The sequence below is a fragment of the Chiloscyllium punctatum genome, chromosome 6 (genome assembly GCF_047496795.1).
Source record: "Chiloscyllium punctatum isolate Juve2018m chromosome 6, sChiPun1.3, whole genome shotgun sequence".
NCBI lineage: Eukaryota > Metazoa > Chordata > Chondrichthyes > Orectolobiformes > Hemiscylliidae > Chiloscyllium > Chiloscyllium punctatum.
Window position 1 is genome coordinate 77668953 of NC_092744.1, and position 17780 is coordinate 77686732.

At 41.9% G+C, this 17780-nt stretch overlaps 1 protein-coding gene across 1 annotated transcript in view; it reads left to right on the forward strand.

Moving 5' to 3' along the window:
• The window catches only part of crocc2 (ciliary rootlet coiled-coil, rootletin family member 2), a 296172-nt gene that overhangs the window by 171067 nt on the left and 107325 nt on the right, over positions 1 to 17780 (forward strand). The window contains exons 24-25 of the mRNA XM_072573057.1: positions 14804 to 15042; positions 15748 to 15907. Of these exons, the coding sequence (XP_072429158.1) occupies positions 14804 to 15042; positions 15748 to 15907 (399 nt within the window). The remainder of the gene's footprint in view (positions 1 to 14803; positions 15043 to 15747; positions 15908 to 17780) is intronic.

Below are 17780 nucleotides of genomic sequence, written 5' to 3' on the forward strand. Positions count from 1 at the left end.
GGAGCCCATTTATCTGATTGTTGGGTCTGGTGCAAACTCGGTATAATGCCATCTCTACTCGCTCATATTTGAAAGTCATTTATCAAAGCCCTAAGAACCTTTTCAACTTTGATTTATTGTTGAAGTATCCATCAGAGAGAAATGTTCAGAGTAATTGCTGTCTCAAAGTGCACCCTTGTACATAAGCACAGCTCAATGATCAAACAGAATTTTCTTTCGACCTTTGTAAAGACATGAGATGCTACATGAAAATATCTCCTCAGTCTGGACCTCCCTTTCTTTTTCTTCATTGTGGATGTGCCTACACCCCATGGACAGAGCCATTAAGAAAGCAGTTCACTGCCACTTTCTCAAGAGTAATTAGGGATGGGAATTAAATTTGGCTTTGCTCGTGATATCGATATCCCATGAATGAATAAATACAAAATAGAGCAGCTACTTACAGCCATGTGCTTTCCCAGCCATCAGAGTTGCTTTCTTCACATTGTGTATTAGCAGTTCCAAGAGTCTAGTTCGAGTTGAGTTTGGCTGCATAGCTGATCAACAGTTGGTACTACTCTTGTGACTGCACACTTTGATTTATCCACTTGTAACACAGAGGCTACCAATCACTGAACCTTCACACTTTCTAGTCTGCACACTTCACACAATCTAGTCTCCTGCATTTGCAGTTCACAATATGGTCTCCTCCACATCGAGGAAACGAAGCATAGGCTGGGTGACCACTTCGCAGAACATCTACGTTCTGATTGGAAAAAAAGACCCTGAGCTTTCAGTTGCCTGCCACTTTAACACACCACACTGTTCCTTGGCCAACCCCTCTGTCTCGGGCTTGCTGCAGTGCTCCAGTGAAGCTCAGTGCAAGCTGGAAGAACAGCACCTCATTTTCCACCTGGGGACCCTGCAGCCTTCCAGACTCAATATCAAGTTCAATAACTTTAGGGCTTTAGCTCTCCTATATCCTTACCCCAACCCCCACAATCAGGCCTTGTTATCACATAGTCTGCTATTGCAACCACCCATTATTAGCCACTTATAGTTTCTATTTACAGCTATTCACCCTCCTAGCCGAACCACTATCCATTACTTTGTCTAACTGTTCTTCCCTCTCTCTGGACTCTCCCTACTTATCGTTTACTTCGTAAAACCTCCCCTACCCTATCTTCTGCATATAAACCGATGTTTTCCCAGCTGCCATCAGTTCTGAGGAAGGGTCACTCGACCTGAAGCATTAACTCTTGATTTCTCTCCAGAGATGCTGCCAGACCTGCTGAGCTTGTCCATCAACTTCTATTTTTGTCTCTGATCTACAGCATCTGCAGCTCTTTCAGTTTTTATTCACATTTTCTGCAGCAAGGCTAATATATTTTTTAAGACAACTAAGTGTTGCGCCCTTTACAAAGAATGCCAACAGAACAAATTCTCCGATAACATAAAGCGAGATAAACATGTGAACATGGAGCAAATTCAGCTCCTTGATGCTGCTCTGCCATTCAACAAGTTCATGATGATCTGATCGTAACCTGTAAAGATGGTGTCTTTTTATTTCTCTGTACTTTTGATTGTGGAATGAAATAGAAAGGAATTGTTTTAAAAAACAAGGATTAATGAAGCACTATTGCAGGTCTTGTAAGCAAATAACCTGAAATTAATTTTGTGTACCTTTTACACAGCTGCTGGTTCCAGCAGCAATAGATAGTTTGTAGACGCGCTGGATTCAAGGCCTTTGTACTAATGATGAATCAGCTGGGAGCTGGTGTGTGTACTAGCAGTGTTGATGACAAAGGCCTTCTGCCTGATAATATCGTGTGATTGGTTCCAATGCAGCTGAACAGCTGGGGGCTGTGAACGAGATAGGGAATATGCCGTTGGTTCTCCACCATCTCTCTGTTCTTCACAGTAAAGAAATACATTGTAAGCCTGAAGAAAGTCTCAATTGCTATTCGCTGTGACTTTTAATTAATAAGCCCGAGACCTTTTGTGAGGGTGAACCAGTAACCATGTCCCTCCTGTGAACAAGTGAAATCGTTGGAAGAAGTCAGATCGAGAAGCAGCATTCCAATCAGCACAAGAAGCATCTCAGCAAATCCTGCGAACAGGACCACTGAACTGTTATCCCAGTTTCTCCTTCCTCCCAATAGCACCCTTTTTTTTCTCATTTGTATGTCTGTCTATATGTATGTAAGGGGGAGTTTATAAGCGGGTTAGAGTTTTAACTGGTACTGTTATATGCCAACACCTCATAATTGTTTATCTGCAGTAAAAATCGGTTTAAATGTAATAAATAGTAATTCTTGTTCATTGCAGAAAACTGAATCTAAAAGATGGATAAACTGGGGTCTTTCAAAATATTTAACTTTTGTGATGAATCCAGAAATGCAGAGGCTCAATTTTCAATGCGCTACCCCATGAGGTATAATATAGACATTTCCATTCCACATTTCCACTCACCCCTGATGACCTACCATAGAGTCATACAGCATGGAAACAGACTCTTCAGTCCAACTAGTGCACACTGACCACGTTCCCAAACTGAACTAGTCCCACTCACCTGCATTTGACCCATATCCCTCCAAACCTTTCATATTCATGTATTTATGCAAATGTCTCTAAGAATCGATCTACCTCTGTCTTAAAAATGTTGAAAGATCATTTTCACCAGAAAGTCATAAAGTCATACAGCATGGAAGCAAACATTTTGGCCCAACTCATCAGTGTCGATCCAGTTTTGTAAACTAATCCCATTTGTTTGGCACATATCCATTTAAACCTTTCCTATCCGTGTACCTGTCTGAATGCCTTCCTCTGGCAGCTCATTCCATATACCAACCTCTATGTGAAAAAGTTGCCCCTCAGGTCCCTTTTAAATCTTTCCCCTCTCACCTTAAACCTATCTTCTCTCCCTTGGGAAAAAGACCTTGACTATTCACCTTATGTGGAGAAAGTGAGGACTGCAGATGCTGAAAATCAGAGCTGAAAATGTGTTGCTGGAAAAGCGCAGCAGGTCAGGGGCAGCATCAAAGGAACAGGAGGATCGACGTTTCAGGCATGAGCCCTTCCTGAAGAAGGGCTCATGCACGAAACGTCGGTTCTCCTGCTCCTTGGATGCTGCCTGACCTGCTGCGCTTTTCCAGCAACACATTTTCAGCTCTGATTCACCTTATGTATGCTCCTCATGATTTCATAACTTCTACAAATTCACCCCTCAACCTCCTATGCTCCGGGGAAAACGTCTCTTATAATGTAAAGCCTCCAGTTTCATTAATATCCTTGTAAGTCCTTTCTGCACCCTTTTAGTTTAATAACATTCTTCCTATAGCGGAACGACCAAAATTGTACACAGTACAGTCCTTTCTGCTAATATGCGATAGCTGTGTTCTTGTGCGATCATGCACTATAGAAAATCATGCAATAAAAATAACAGGGCTTATTAAAAAAAATAGGGTTGGGACAGCCCACCAAAAATATCCCTCGAAATCGAAACAAATAAAGTAGTTAGCCTTGCACTAAGGATAGCACTGTTTAAATAAATGTTAGATTCATATCTAGTAATGAAATAATACAGCACATTTAGCACTTTACCCTGAAAAGGTTTGAAGGTAACTCAATGGGAGTAGAGGAGGGTGGTTTTGAGGTCGCTGTGTTATGAAGACAGGCGTTGAAGGTCACCACCATCATCGCCTTCAGGTGCAGTTGGGGTTACAGGGTTAGGACAAGAAATAACTAATTCAGAAGTGGATGGTTGTGGTTCATTGTCTTCTGAGTCAATTGACCATGTGATGTCGATGTGGAGACTCTGTTGGCACAAATATTCTATTCCTCCAAGCACCATGACACTAAAAATGTTGGGGATGGAATTGCAAGACAGTGAACACACTTATGCGAAAGTTCACATTTTACAAACAGCGTTCATCTATTCATTATTCACGTTACAGCCAATTCGCTGAAGAAGAGACTGTACTTCAAATGTGCCCTTGTCTTGTACAGCCATAACATGATGTCCCAACTCCTGTACTTTATGCTCTGATCGACGAAGACAAACAGGACAAGTGCCTTCTTCACTGTCTCCCTGCAACTCCACTGTCAAGGAACTATGTACCTGCACCCCCTCAGTCTCTCTGTTCAGCAACACTCCCCAGAGCCATCCAATTAACTGTGTAACTCCTGTCCTGCTCTGTCTTACCAAAATGCATCACTTCACATTTATCTAATTTAAACTCCATTTGCCATTCTTTGGCCCACTAGCCCAGTTCATCAGGATCCCTTGTACTCTTAGATAAGCAACTTCACTGTCCACTATACCACCATTTTTGAAGCCACCCACAAACTTCTTAACCATACCTCCTATATTCTCACCCAAATTTTCACATAAACACTGAACAACACCGCCACTGGGAGAGAGTTCCAAAGACTCATGATGTGTGAGAGAAACAAATTCACTTAATCTGTTTTCAATGGGTCATCGCTGATATTTCAACAGTGATCACTAGTTCTAGATGCTCCTACGTGGGAGACATCCTGTCTACGTCTATCCCATTAAGACCACTCAAGGATCTTGAACATTTCAATCAAGTCGCCTCTTCTAAACTACAGTGGACAGAAGACTAGCCTGTCCTGCCTCTCCTCACAAGGCATCCCACACATTGCAGCCAACGGTCTGGTAAACTTTCCCTGAGCTGCTTCAAATACATTTAGATCTTCCCTTAAATAGGTGACTAGTGCTGTGCATAGTACTACAGATGCAATCTCACCAGTGCCCAGAAGTATACCCTCCCAGTGTTTGGCATCATAGGAAGTACACCCATTCCTCTGTATGTGTGAGGGTTCTCTTTATGAGAACCCCCACAAATGATCATGATTTGGAGATGCTAGTGTTGGACTGAGATGTGCAAAGTTAAAAATCACACAACACCAGGTTATAGTCCAACAGGTTTAATTAGAAGCACTAGCTTTCGGAGCGCTGCTCCTTCATCAGGTGGTTGTGGAGAATAAGATTGTAAGACAGAATTTATAGCAAAAGCTTACAGTGTGATGTAACTGAAATTATATATTGAAAAAGACCTGGATTGTTTGTTAACTCTCTCATCTTTTGGAATGACCATGTTGGTTTCAGTTCTTTCATATGTAAATCGCAAAAGTTCACTAACTTTAACAGTTAGTATCATGTCGACCCAGATACTGCATTGCCTGTGTGAGGTGTTCTGTGTGAGACTGTCTATGCCCCAATGGTCAGACTGATTCTAATTTTAAAAAAAGGAATTACAGAATCTTACATGGATTCATGCAGTTTATGAGCAACGCTCCAAAAGCAAATGCTTCCAAATAAACCTGCTGGACTATATCCTGGTGTTGTGTGATTTTTAACTTCCCACAAATGATGAAATTCACGAGTGCAGAACTTGTTAAAAATACAGGTTAAAAAATCAGAGATCTGTGAGTTTGCTCATGGTTGTTGAACGTTGTTGCTATTTTCTTTTTGGCGCTCACACATTCACAGGATTTACTGCATGTGATTGGACTGGTGAAAGTGTGGAGGAGGTATCCAAAGATGTTGCTAGAAATTGAGCATTTTAAAGAGGAGGAAATGTGGGATCATGAGGGTTTGCATTCTTTTGAACAAGGAAAGCAGATGGGAGATTTAATGGAGGGGCATAAAATTGTGAGGACCCTAAACAGATTGAGCAGGAAAGGTCAATAAAGGGGGATGAGGGGTTGGACATAGTCTTAATGTCATTTGTGGAAGGATTACAGAGAATTTTAGAAGCGTTTTGACTCAGCATGTGGTAGGAATCTAGAATTCACTACCCAAAACTGTGGTACTGGCAGAAATTGCCATCACTGTGGAAACCTTATTAAATATACAGTTAAAGCTACAGAACTACAGAGCAGGAATTGGAAAGTGAGATTAGGCTGACTAATCTTTTTATGATTTGGAGATGCCGGTGTTGGACTGGGGTGTACAAAGTTAAAAATCACACAACACCAGGTTAATCACCTGATGAAGGAGCGACACTCCGAAAGCTAGTGTGCTTCCAATTAAACCTGTTGGACTATAACCTGGTGTTGTGTGATTTTTAACTTAATCTTTTTCAGCTTGACATAAACACAATGGGCCTCATGCCCACCTTCTGTCCCTTGCTTTTATGACTCTTTAAAATGATCAGTCTGCTTAAACTGGTACTTTCACTAAATGAGATTTGCATCAACTCTTAAACCAACTATTCCAGTTTCCCAGAAGGAGCAATAGATAGCCAGGACAGTACACTGTAAGGTCACTGGTGCACAACAACTTACTTGCAGTCTTTAGGGGCATAAGTCACTTGAAATTGTCAGTCTTCCAAGGTCCCCTCATGAATTCCCACAAGTAAACGTCCACCCCAGTCTTGGTGAAAGCTACTCGATATATTTGGCCTCCGTTACAAAACAGACCCAAACTCGAAACGGGCTCACCAGGAGCTGAAAGGTAGGACAGCATACCCAATCCTATCCTTGACCTTTCAACTTAACCTTTCTTTGATGCACTTGATGCCACAAAGCTGCGTTTGTGGTCTGGAAGCACAGCCAACCAGGCAATGTCGTAAACCAGCACTCCAGTATTTTCAGGAGAATGCATTGACTACAGATGTGGCTACCCAGGAAGGGGTTAAAATGGTTGGCACTGAATGAAAAGAAAAACAAATCCATTAAACCATGTCCAATTATTTTTGTTGGCCGTTTTGCCAACCTCCAAGACTGATGTATGGACCACACAGCTGATTGCTTTCTCAGTGGTGATTACATTTGCTTGTATACATGCCCTTCTCGATGAGGTGCTCAAGTTAATTCTTTTGTTTACCCTTTACCATTTTATTATATGGGAAGTTGGTTGAGTAACATATTCCTATTTCCACCCAGAAAAACCAAATCTGCTTGGCGCCAGCCAAGACTCTGCTTATCTCAGAGGGAACAATAAAGTTTTTATAGCTCATTTCGCACTGGGAATAATCTGAGAACGGAGTATTTATTTTATAAATGTGGAAAAGTGGTTGCAGCTGCTATAGAAATGTCTCTTTGAGTTGTCAAGCTATTGTAACAATGGAGGGGACATATATTTGTTGATTTGGAAACTTGAGGCTAGTGCAGAAATGGGAAACCTGTTCAAATGAAAGTTAATGGCGCACGTTTGGCTTCATTCTCAGGTCCTGAGGACAAATATAAGTATCTTATTTTTACAATTATCGATCTGGCATTTCCAAGACAAATATAAGAGCACACCACATGGCCGTGTTGCTATTCAAAGCTATTCACAGCGGAATGAAATGAAAAGGTGTCAGACCAGAATCTACATTCAAACTTGGGGATTTTTGTTCCAGCTTGGCATTTAGTTTGTTCAAAGTTTATATACCGAAGGCACATACAGTGCTAAAGACATAACATTTGGTCTCGACCCTGCAGAGAGAGAAGCTGCAAAACATCAATTCAGCATGTAACTGCAAATGGAGAAGCCCCTACTGAAAACTGCAGAGCTGCCTTCAGTAAATAAGGGCAGGTGGTGCTGCGCAACAGCACCCTGAAGGAAAACAGAAGATGCGAGAAACACTCAGCAGGTCAGGCTGCCTCCAGAGAGAGAGAGAGAGAGAGAGAAGCGAAACAGTCAATGTTTTAGGTCAATGAGCTCTTTGGTACTGTTGAAGTTTCTGACAAAGCTAAGCTCCCACTGTTTGGAGGGCATAAGGTTTCCATTGACACTTCTCTCAGCAAAAATGAATGTTTTCAAGGAACTAAGGAGGAAAACTTGAGAGAAGAAGAATAAAATATATTTAAAATTAGCCTTTCTGCAGTTATTGGGTAGCATTTCATTGCTTCTACTGATAGACCAGCTCTTCCAAATCATCTACTGATATCGAGAGACATACTGAAGACTTTCGACCTCTCCTTCAAGATCTTGTCATCTAATTCTCTTCAAGAACCACAGTGTGTTCCTAGCTGAAATCACCTCCCATTTCTGTTTACTGAGCGTTTGCACCATACATCCTCCTCCTTGGTGAATTTAAGCTGAACCTTAACCCCAACCCAGTTTTGTCTTGTTGTATTTATCTGTCCTTTAACCTTGACTTCTACATGGACTCTGATCCAGACCACTACAGGGTCACCTTTACCAGCAGAGCCATCTCTGAGCATTTTTTCATTCCTCTCTCTTCAAGTTTACCTGATAAACTCAAGTTTATGATACATGCAAAAGCAGATGCTGGAGATCGGAAATAAAAACAGAAGATGTTAGAGAAACTCAGCAGGTTTGACAGCATTTGTGCAGTCACACTTAACATTTCAAATCTAAGGTGATAGTTTTTTAGAACTCATTTAGTCTGTTTTTCTACCTTGGTTTTAAGTAGCTCAGCATTAAAATACTGTATTTCCCATTTCCAGTCTACCAGTGTGCAATGTGTTTAATGACTGCTACGGACAGAACTGAAAACAACTTATAGCAGAGGTAGAGGTGACTTGACCACGCTAAGTCAGCTAGTATACTTTTTACATTGCATCTCTCTAAATGTCCCCCATTTAAACAAAATAGAAAATTGCATCTTTTATAATTTGCAGTTACAAGTTACCAAAGGTACCCAACATCCATGGTCAACAAACATATCATTTATGAATAAAACTCTGATAATTCTAGACTGTCCCACTTTCATCAGTTTCTGCAGATGTATTTCATCCATTATCTCTAAAGTGTTGGGTTTTTTTTAATGGCATTCTTGTGAGTTGTCAGTTTGTCTCATATCTGCTCATTATTGAATTGGTGCTCCTTCCTTAGGGACTGTCATTCCCATGGTGAGTGCTTGATCAGAGCAGGGCAGTTATCTTTGAGATTCAATATCAGTGCTGGTTGATAACTTCCAGAGCATCCTAAACTGTTTGTATTCATTTTTATTTTAATTCTAGTGAAAGCTACCCCCTGTTCTGTACCCCTTTACATCATTAATGGTAATGTTCACACTCTGATGAGAAACTTGGCAAGCACTTTGTCAAAAGCTCCATGAATCCAACAAATCATTGCATTGCTTTCATGTATTTTGGTTGTTGCATCTCTGTTATAAGGCTCTCATCTTGTCGAGATTCAGGCAAAATCCTTTTGCTGTCAGTACATGACTTATGTGTTTCAAGCATCTTCAATGGCATCTTTTTCTTGTCCAGCTTCAGTTTCATCTTTAGCAGTCACACTAGATTCTGGTCTTGATCTGTAATGGCTGCATGCTTAGTGTCTTCACATCATTAGATCACCCAAAATGGTTTCCACTGGAAGATCATGGACCATCTCGTGTTGTCTCCCTGAGTACTCTTTTGCCAGAATGGAAATGTCAAATGGTATATGCAGCCACCCCTGTCTCCCAAGATGGTGTCCAGCATGTAGTTAGAGAACGTTTGCCTTCATTCAACTTCACTTGCTAGTTACCACTCTTTACATTGGAAAGTTGTGGCAAAATGTCTTCAATGATTGTCACTGGGCAGTGAAATCTCTTACAGTTTATCGAGAACCAATGGATATATGCATACCCTCAACTTTCACAGCTATCACTGACATACAGAGGGATCTGGGTGTACAGCTCCACAGATCCCTGAAAGTGGCAACGCAGGTGGATAAGGTGGCCAAGAAGACTTGCTTTCATTGGTCAGGGCATTGACTATAGAAATTGGCAAGTTATGTTACAAGCTCCTACAAAACTATAGTTAGGCGCAATTTCAAATATTGCATGCAACACTAATAGAAGGATATGGATGCTCTGGAAAGGGTGCAGAGAAGGTTTACCAGGATGTTGCCTGGTGTAGAGGGTTTTAGTCATGGGAAGGGTTTGGATAAACTCAGATTTTTCTGGAAAGATGGAGGCTGAGTTTTAAAAAAAATGAGAGGCATAGATAGGATGGATAGTCAGAGGCTTTTTCCTAGGGCAGAAAGGTCAGCTACAAGAGGGTAGTTCAAGATTCAAGGTGAGAGGGGGATAGTTTATGGGAGAAGTGTGGGGAACGTTTTTCACACAGAAGGTGGTGGAATGCCAGTGGGGGTGGAGGAAACAGATGTGTTAGCAATGTTTAAAGCATATCGTGATAGACACATGAACAAGAGACAAACAGAGGGACAGAAACCATGTTTGGACAATAAGTAGTGGGTCGAAACAAGGATTAGGGTCAGTGCAGGCTTGTGGGCTGAAGTATCTGTTCCTGTGCTGTATTGAATTATATTGTATACCAGGATGCAAATTCAGTCTGGAGCAGTTGGCACTTTCTTGATCACACCCTTCTTTTCTAGCCCCTCTATCTTGTCTTCCAGGCTGGGCTTAAGGGCAGCTAAAACTTTCCTCAGCAGATGTTGAGTTGGCTTTGCACTGTCATCTACTTCAAGGTGCTACAACTGAGCAGGACAAACAGTCACCTGCAGTACTTCCAGCATGCGACTCTTCCAAAAACAATGACCGTAAACCACAGGAGTTAACCAAAAGCTGTGACATACTTAATGCCAGTACACACATTTCCATACTTCGAAGGGGGGAGCGAGTGGGGTGGGGTTCAATATTGTAATTCTTGTGTGGATTTGCAACCAAATACCTATTTAGGCCATATTGTGGAGAGGATGCATAGGGTCTCAGGGCACAGCTTGAGACGGTGTGGGGGGGGGTGGCATGGAGGACACTTAACATTTACAAAAACTTGAGCCTCATTTATACAGCGTTGGTCTTTAGGGCTAGGAGTTTGGAAGTGGTGGATGGTTGGAAAGGAGAAAGTGGAGGGTAAAGGTTGTTCCTGAGATGAGGGAATCCTTTGATTCAGCTGAAAGCTGTGTTGTCTAAACAAAGCAGTGAAGTACTCTTCAGATGGGGAGGGGAAGACGAAAGTTCCGATGGGGTTTGTACTGGGAGAGCCTTGGGGCCAGGGTGTATAATCGTTTTAATTTGCACATAATCCAGTATAATCAATGGAGTCATGTTTTGTTTCTTTTTTTTATTTTAATAATGTGTTTTATCACCAAAACACAAACATGCAATGCTGCAATTTGATTTTAACGATAAAACAGAAGTGTACTACATGAAAGAAATGAAGGTAAAATGGAATAAATTAAGCAATTTACATATAACACACATTTGAAGATTTCAAAGTCACAAGCAAAAATACAATCATACTTACCCCAATAGTGCCCATTTTAATACTCAAAATGCCAGAGAGAATTCCCTTCTCTATCCACATAGTGTTTGAGTTAGCTGTAGCTTCAATTTCCATTCATGAGAATCTGATAGTCTCTTCCTTAGATTATCATATAATTCAACTTAGACTTTTTTTTTCCCAGTTACATAAAACTGCTCTCTTATCTCAGGAGCAATAATTTTACAACTTTCAAATTATGAGTGTTGCCCTTAGCTCAAAAGAATGGCAGAATCTTCTAACTGAGAGTATAACTCTGTTTATTTTGCTTATTTGGTAACTCTCTCTCTTTCAAAATAAACTCTCCAGGAAGTCGTTCTATAATGGTGTGTTTATCAGAAATTTCTATGGCTACAAAAATGCTTACAGTTAATCAATAAACCCCTTCAGATGCATTGAAACCTAGATACCCCTCATTCAAAGTTCAAACATAAATGACAAAATCACACACCTTACACTTCACTTCCTTCACGACCTTCCTTCACTTGATGTTGTATTGGTTTTGGTTCCCTATACTGCAGACTATATTCTATTGAGAACAGCACTGTCATTCATAATTTATTTTTATCCATTCAAGGGATGTTGGCATTGGTGACTAGATCAGTATTGTTGTGTCTAATTGCCCTTGAGAAGGTCATGATAAACTGTTTTATTGAACCACTGCAGTCCTTGGGGTTTAGTCTTTCCTTGTCTCGAAAATCCTTCATTCCTGGTATCATCCTAGTAACTCTCCTTTGCATTGCCTCCAGGGCTCTATTTATTTTTCATCTCCTTAAATTGTATGTCCAGAACTGAACACAATGTTCCAAATGTGGTTTGACCAATGATTTGGTGTCATCTGCAAATTTCGAGATCTCCAAGTAATTTACATTAATCAGAAAAAGGGTCCGAACACTCATCCATGAGGATTACCATTTTTATCTCCAACTTGAGAAATGCCTATCTGTACCTACTTGTGGAACGTTTCAGAGAACACCTCTGGGACACCCGGACCAACCAACCCAACCAGTGGCTCAACACTTAACTCCCCCTCCCACTCCACCAAGGACATGCAGGTCCTTGGACTCCTCCATCGCCAGACCATAGCAACACGACGGCTGGAGGAAGAGCGCCTCATCTTCCGCCTAGGAACCCTCCAACCACAAGGGATGAACTCAGATTTCTCCAGTTTCCTCATTTCCCCTCCCCCCACCTTGTCTCAGTCCCAACCCTCGAACTCAGCACCACCTTCCTAACCTGCAATCTTCTTCCTGACCTCTCTGCCCCCACCCCAATTCAGGCCTATCACCCTCACCTTAACCTCCTTCCACCTATCGCATTTCCAACGCCCCTCCCCCAAGTCCCTCCTCCCTACCTTTTATCTTAGCCTGCTTGGCACACTCTCCTCATTCCTGAAGAAGGGCTCATGCCCGAAATGTCGATTCTCCTACTCCTTGGATGCTGCCTGACCTGTTGCGCTTTTCCAGCAACACATTTTCAGTTCTGATCTCCAGCATCTGCAGTCCTCACTTTCTCCTATCTATACCTACCCTTTGTTTTGGATCTTTTAGCCAGTTTCTATGTCATGCTGCCATCGATCCCAACCATTCCCAATTTGCTAATCAACCCACCATGTGGCACTGTATCAAACACTTATCAAAAGTCCAAATATACAGCATCCATAATACTAACCACTGCCTGTATCACCTTGTCAAAAAACTCAGTTAAATTTTTCAGACATGACCAGCCCTTGACAAAGCCATGTTAACTGTCTAGTATTAACTCGTTTATCTCTAAGTGTATATTTACTTTATCCTGCATTATGGCCTTCATCAGTTTTCCCAGTATCAAGCTGTCAAGTCTGTAGTTTCCTGAGTTATCTTTTGTCGAGACTGTGTTGCTAGAAAAGCACAGCAAGTTAGGCAGCATCCAAGGAGCAGGAGAATCGACATTTCAAGCATAAGCCCTTCATCAGGCTTTATTCCTGATGAAGGGCTCATGCCTAAAACATTGATTCCCCAGCTCTTTTGATGCTGCCTGACCAGCTGTGCTTTTGCAGTACCACACTCTCAGCTCTGATCTCCAGCATCTGCAGTCCTCATTTTCTCCTGGGTTATCCTTTGCCTTTTCTTAAACAACGGCATCACGTTTCCAAACCTCCAGTCCCTTTGGATTAATCCGCTGTTCACACAGGCCTGGAAAGTTTCGGTCGATGGTTCTGCAGTTTGCTCCATTACCTCTCTCAGCAATCTCGGGTGCATCCTATCCAATCAGATTCCTGATGAAGGGCTTTTGCCCAAAATGTCGATTTTCTTGCTCCTCGGATGCTGCCTGACCTGCTGTGCTTTTCCTGCACCACTCTAATCTAGACTCTGGTTTCCAGCATCTGCAGCCCTTGTTTTTACCTTGCATCCTATCCAGGGCTGGTGACTTCTCTGCCTGGAGTGCTGCCAGCCTTTTCAGCAGTTCATTTTTAATCTGTCACTGTACTGCTCAGTTGTTCAACACTCACATTTTCAACTGGGCCATTATCACCATCTTTTAATTTGGTAAAGATGGAAGCAAAGTATTCATTTGGTACCTCTGCCATACCCTTTTCTTCAGTGAGCACCTTAACGTACTTGTTTCTTATAGACCCCACTTTATCCTTCACTAATCTTTTACTATTAATATGTTTGAAGAATGTTTTGCTGTTTGTTTTAGCGCAGCTTGCCAAACTTTCCTTATGCTTCCTCTTCACCTTCCTTATTCCAGCCTTAGGTTTTCTCCAGCATTTGAGATACTCTTCCTGATTTCCATTGATATTATTATTCTGGTACGCATCCCCTCCATTATACTCCGCCGTTTCTTCACTGTTTTCTTCTGCACAGTAGATTACTTACAGTGTGGAAACAGGCCCTTCGGCCCAACAAGTCCACACCAACCCGCCGAAGCACAACCCACCCATACCCCTACATTTACCAAACACTACGGGCAATTTAGCATGGCCAATTCACCTGACCTGCACATCTTTGGACTGTGGGAGGAAACCGGAGCACCTGGAGAAAACCCACGCAGACACGGGGAGAATTTGCAAACTCCACACAGTCAGTCGCCTGAGTTGGGGATTGAACCCGGGTCTCTGGCGCTGTGAGGCAGCAGTGCTAACCACAGTGCCACCGTGCCACCCACACGGTAGTTGTCATGTTTGTTTCCACCATTCATTCTGCCATCTGCTTCCTCAAACTACTTTCAAAATTCAGCTTCAAAGTATTCAGCTTCCCTTTCAAGACAATATTGCTTTCCATTATTATAAGGTCTCTCCATTATCTGGAATCTCTCAAATTCAGCATATTCCCCCTAGCTTCATTGAAAAAAAACACCTTTTTTGTCTAAGCCAAATTATGTCTATCTTTTACTTCCTCTGTGTATCTAGCCAGGCTGTTGGTGCATGTTCAGAAACGTACTATTGTCCATTTCAATCTTCCAAGTCCATTATACTTGATGTCACCAACAGTAACCACTATTTGCTATCTCTTGCAACCTTAATTATGTCCTGTCTCCGGAACTGTTCCCCATTATTTCTCCCTTTGCCTTCTGAATCTTCCTATAACCTATTCCTGCGATTGTGGCTGTGCCAAATGTTGACTTCGAAACTCTTGTTCACAAACAGATGGAAGAGTTAAAGACACAACTTCGCGTGGCGGAGGACACTCGGGATGGAATTCGTAAGGACCTGATTGAATCCCACAGGAAGGTCCGAGAGAATGAGGAAGCTCAGGAGGTGCAACGGAAAGAGAACCTGGAGCTCAAGCGTGTTCTGAACGATGAGATCCGTGAAAAAGAAGCCATCCAGAATTCCAACGAGGACCTCAGAAATATCATTAAAAAGATTGAGAGTGAAAGAATCAGGTATAATGCAGTCAAATACGGCCACTTGGCACACAATACCCTCCTCATAAACACCAGAACTGCCTAATTACTGCAAAATGTTCACAGTCCCCACATTCAAAGCAGAAATAATTGTGTGTTAAATGCACATAGCAAAAATGTACCAAAAGCCATTGGCATCAAATCCTTTCCAAAACTGTATCCCAAGCAACCAAGGTTAAAATAAACTTAGCCCAAATGCACATTGTTAATTTTGTACCCTAAACACCCAGTCAAATTGAATTCATTGTCATCATACCCTTTTCCAAAGTACATCTTGAATGTCCTGCCAATAATGCAGATTACCATCCTCTTCTCTCTAATTAGATTAGATTAGATTAGATTACTTACAGTGTGGAAACAGGCCCTTCGGCCCAACAAGTCCACACCGCCCCGCCGAAGCGTAACCCACCCATACCCCTACATCTACATTTACCCCTTACTTAACACTATGGGCAATTTAGCATGGCCAATTCACCTGGCCTGCACATCTTTGGACTGTGGGAGGAAACCGGAGCACCCGGAGGAAACCCACGCAGACACGGGGAGAACGTGCAAACTCCACACAGTCGAGGCGGGAATTGAACCCGGGTCTCAGTTGCTGTGAGGCAGCAGTGCTAACCACTGTGCCACCGTGCCACCCCGTGTTTCTGATTGGTGGGAACTGACTTAGTTTTATGTCATTAGCTTAAAGAGGACAAATGAGGAGAAGGAGCAGAAGATCAACATCCTGGAAGAAGCCAAAACCACAGTTCAAAATGAAGCCGGGGAACTGCGCTCAAACCTCCGGGACGTTGAAAAGTCAAGACTAGAGGCCCGGAGAGAATTGCAGGAACTTCGACGACAGGTGAGGAATGGAGACTCCAAAAAAGTAATGAATACCAATCTCATTCCCTCGAGATGGATGGGTGAAAAGCCCCTGCCACAACTAATGCTTGATTTAAGGTGATTACATTTATTAAACCACCTTTAGTTTTAGGTAATTTATCAAAAAGCAATTGTGCAATCTTCAAGGATTCTTTTCACTTCCTATTTTTCAACACTTGATTTAAAAATGCATATTTGGAAATGTGATTGGAGCTTATAGGGAAAGGACCAGAATGACAAATCCATATTCTCCACGGGAATGTGGTCTGAATTTGCCTTCAACTAAATGCTTTTATCTGATGTATCCAGGCTTTACACTGCGTCCTGTAATGTAAGAACATGCCATGGATATTGAGGTATTGAAGAATCCAATAAACATCTCTTACAACTAACTATTACTTACAAGCATTACATTCTTCAGACATAAAGGTGTCTGGCCTAGTTTAAAGCCAGTTTAGCCTAGTTTATTACCTGAAATAAAATGGAGAGGAGATTTTTATCCCTTCAGCTAACATAAGCTGATATCATGAGCATGTTTCTTAATGATACACTGTCATACTGAGCATGAGACATACACAGCATGTCCCTGTTTCCAAAGGTTAAAAAAGTATCTCAAACAGATATATAGGCACATGTTGTCAATCTGATCATTATACAGCAAGTGAAACAGAGCTTACAATATTAATATGTCAAACTTTACATGTAATGCTTTGGAGATTTGACAACTTGTCCTGATCTGGTGATTATATAGCCATTTGGAGTGGTACACTTTGTTCGCTATTGCACTTGTTTGATAATTTAGTTATCTTGCTGCTTGTTGCTGTCGCTCAACATCACCACATCATCGTTGTGGTGTTCTCTTCATCCATGGTTGGTGTGCTTTAGATTGGTTCGAGCTGTCACCTGTTCTTTCCCAGTGCAGCACCATCATCAGTAATCAGCTTTGCATTATTTGGGTCTGTTACATACGATAGAAACCTTTGGTAGTTTCAAAGTACTTGGACTTCTAACTCTCTGTCTGCATGTTATCTCTCAACTTTCTCATTCATTGATTAGGTCACTTTTGGAATATTTTGTGCAATTCTAGTATCCCTGCTAAAGATGTTGTTAACCGTGAAAGGGTGCAGAAAAGATTTACAAGATGTTGCTGGGTTTGGAAGGTTGAGCTATAGGGAGAGGCTGAATAGGTTAGGGTTGTTTTCCCTGGAGCATCGGAGGCTGAGAGATGACTTTATTGAGGTTTATAAAATCAGAAAGGCCATGGATAGGGTAAATAGTCAAGGTTGTTTTCCCTGGGGTGAGCGAGTTCAAAACTAGAGGCCGTAGGTTTAGGGTGAGAGAGGAAAGATAAGAAGGGACTTAAGGGTCAACGTTTTCTCGCAGAGGGTAATGTATGCATGGAATGAGCTGCCAGAAGAAATGGTGGAGGCTGGTACAATTACAACATTTAAAAGGCAACAGGGTGGGTATATGAATAGGAAGCATTTAGAGGGAAATGGGCCAAATGCTGGCAAATGGGACTAGATTAATTTAGGATGTCTGGTCAGCATGGACGAGTTGGATCAAAGGGTCTGTCTCCATGCTGTACATCTCTATTACTCTATCTGTTTCATTCTCCTCTGCCTTTGAAGAAAAATGTCCTCTGTCTCAGGATGGTCAAACAGTCAGTTGCTGGATGAGCATGTTTGCATTTCTCTTTCAAGGAAAGTTGTACCGTGGATAGTAATCCCTCTTTTCCATTGGTGTTGCACGAAAATAGTATGAACCCCCATATACTAGCTCGACTGTTTGGACATAGGTTGTGGGATGATGATCTGATAGGGATCACTTCCCAGAAATGGTTCGCCAGTGTA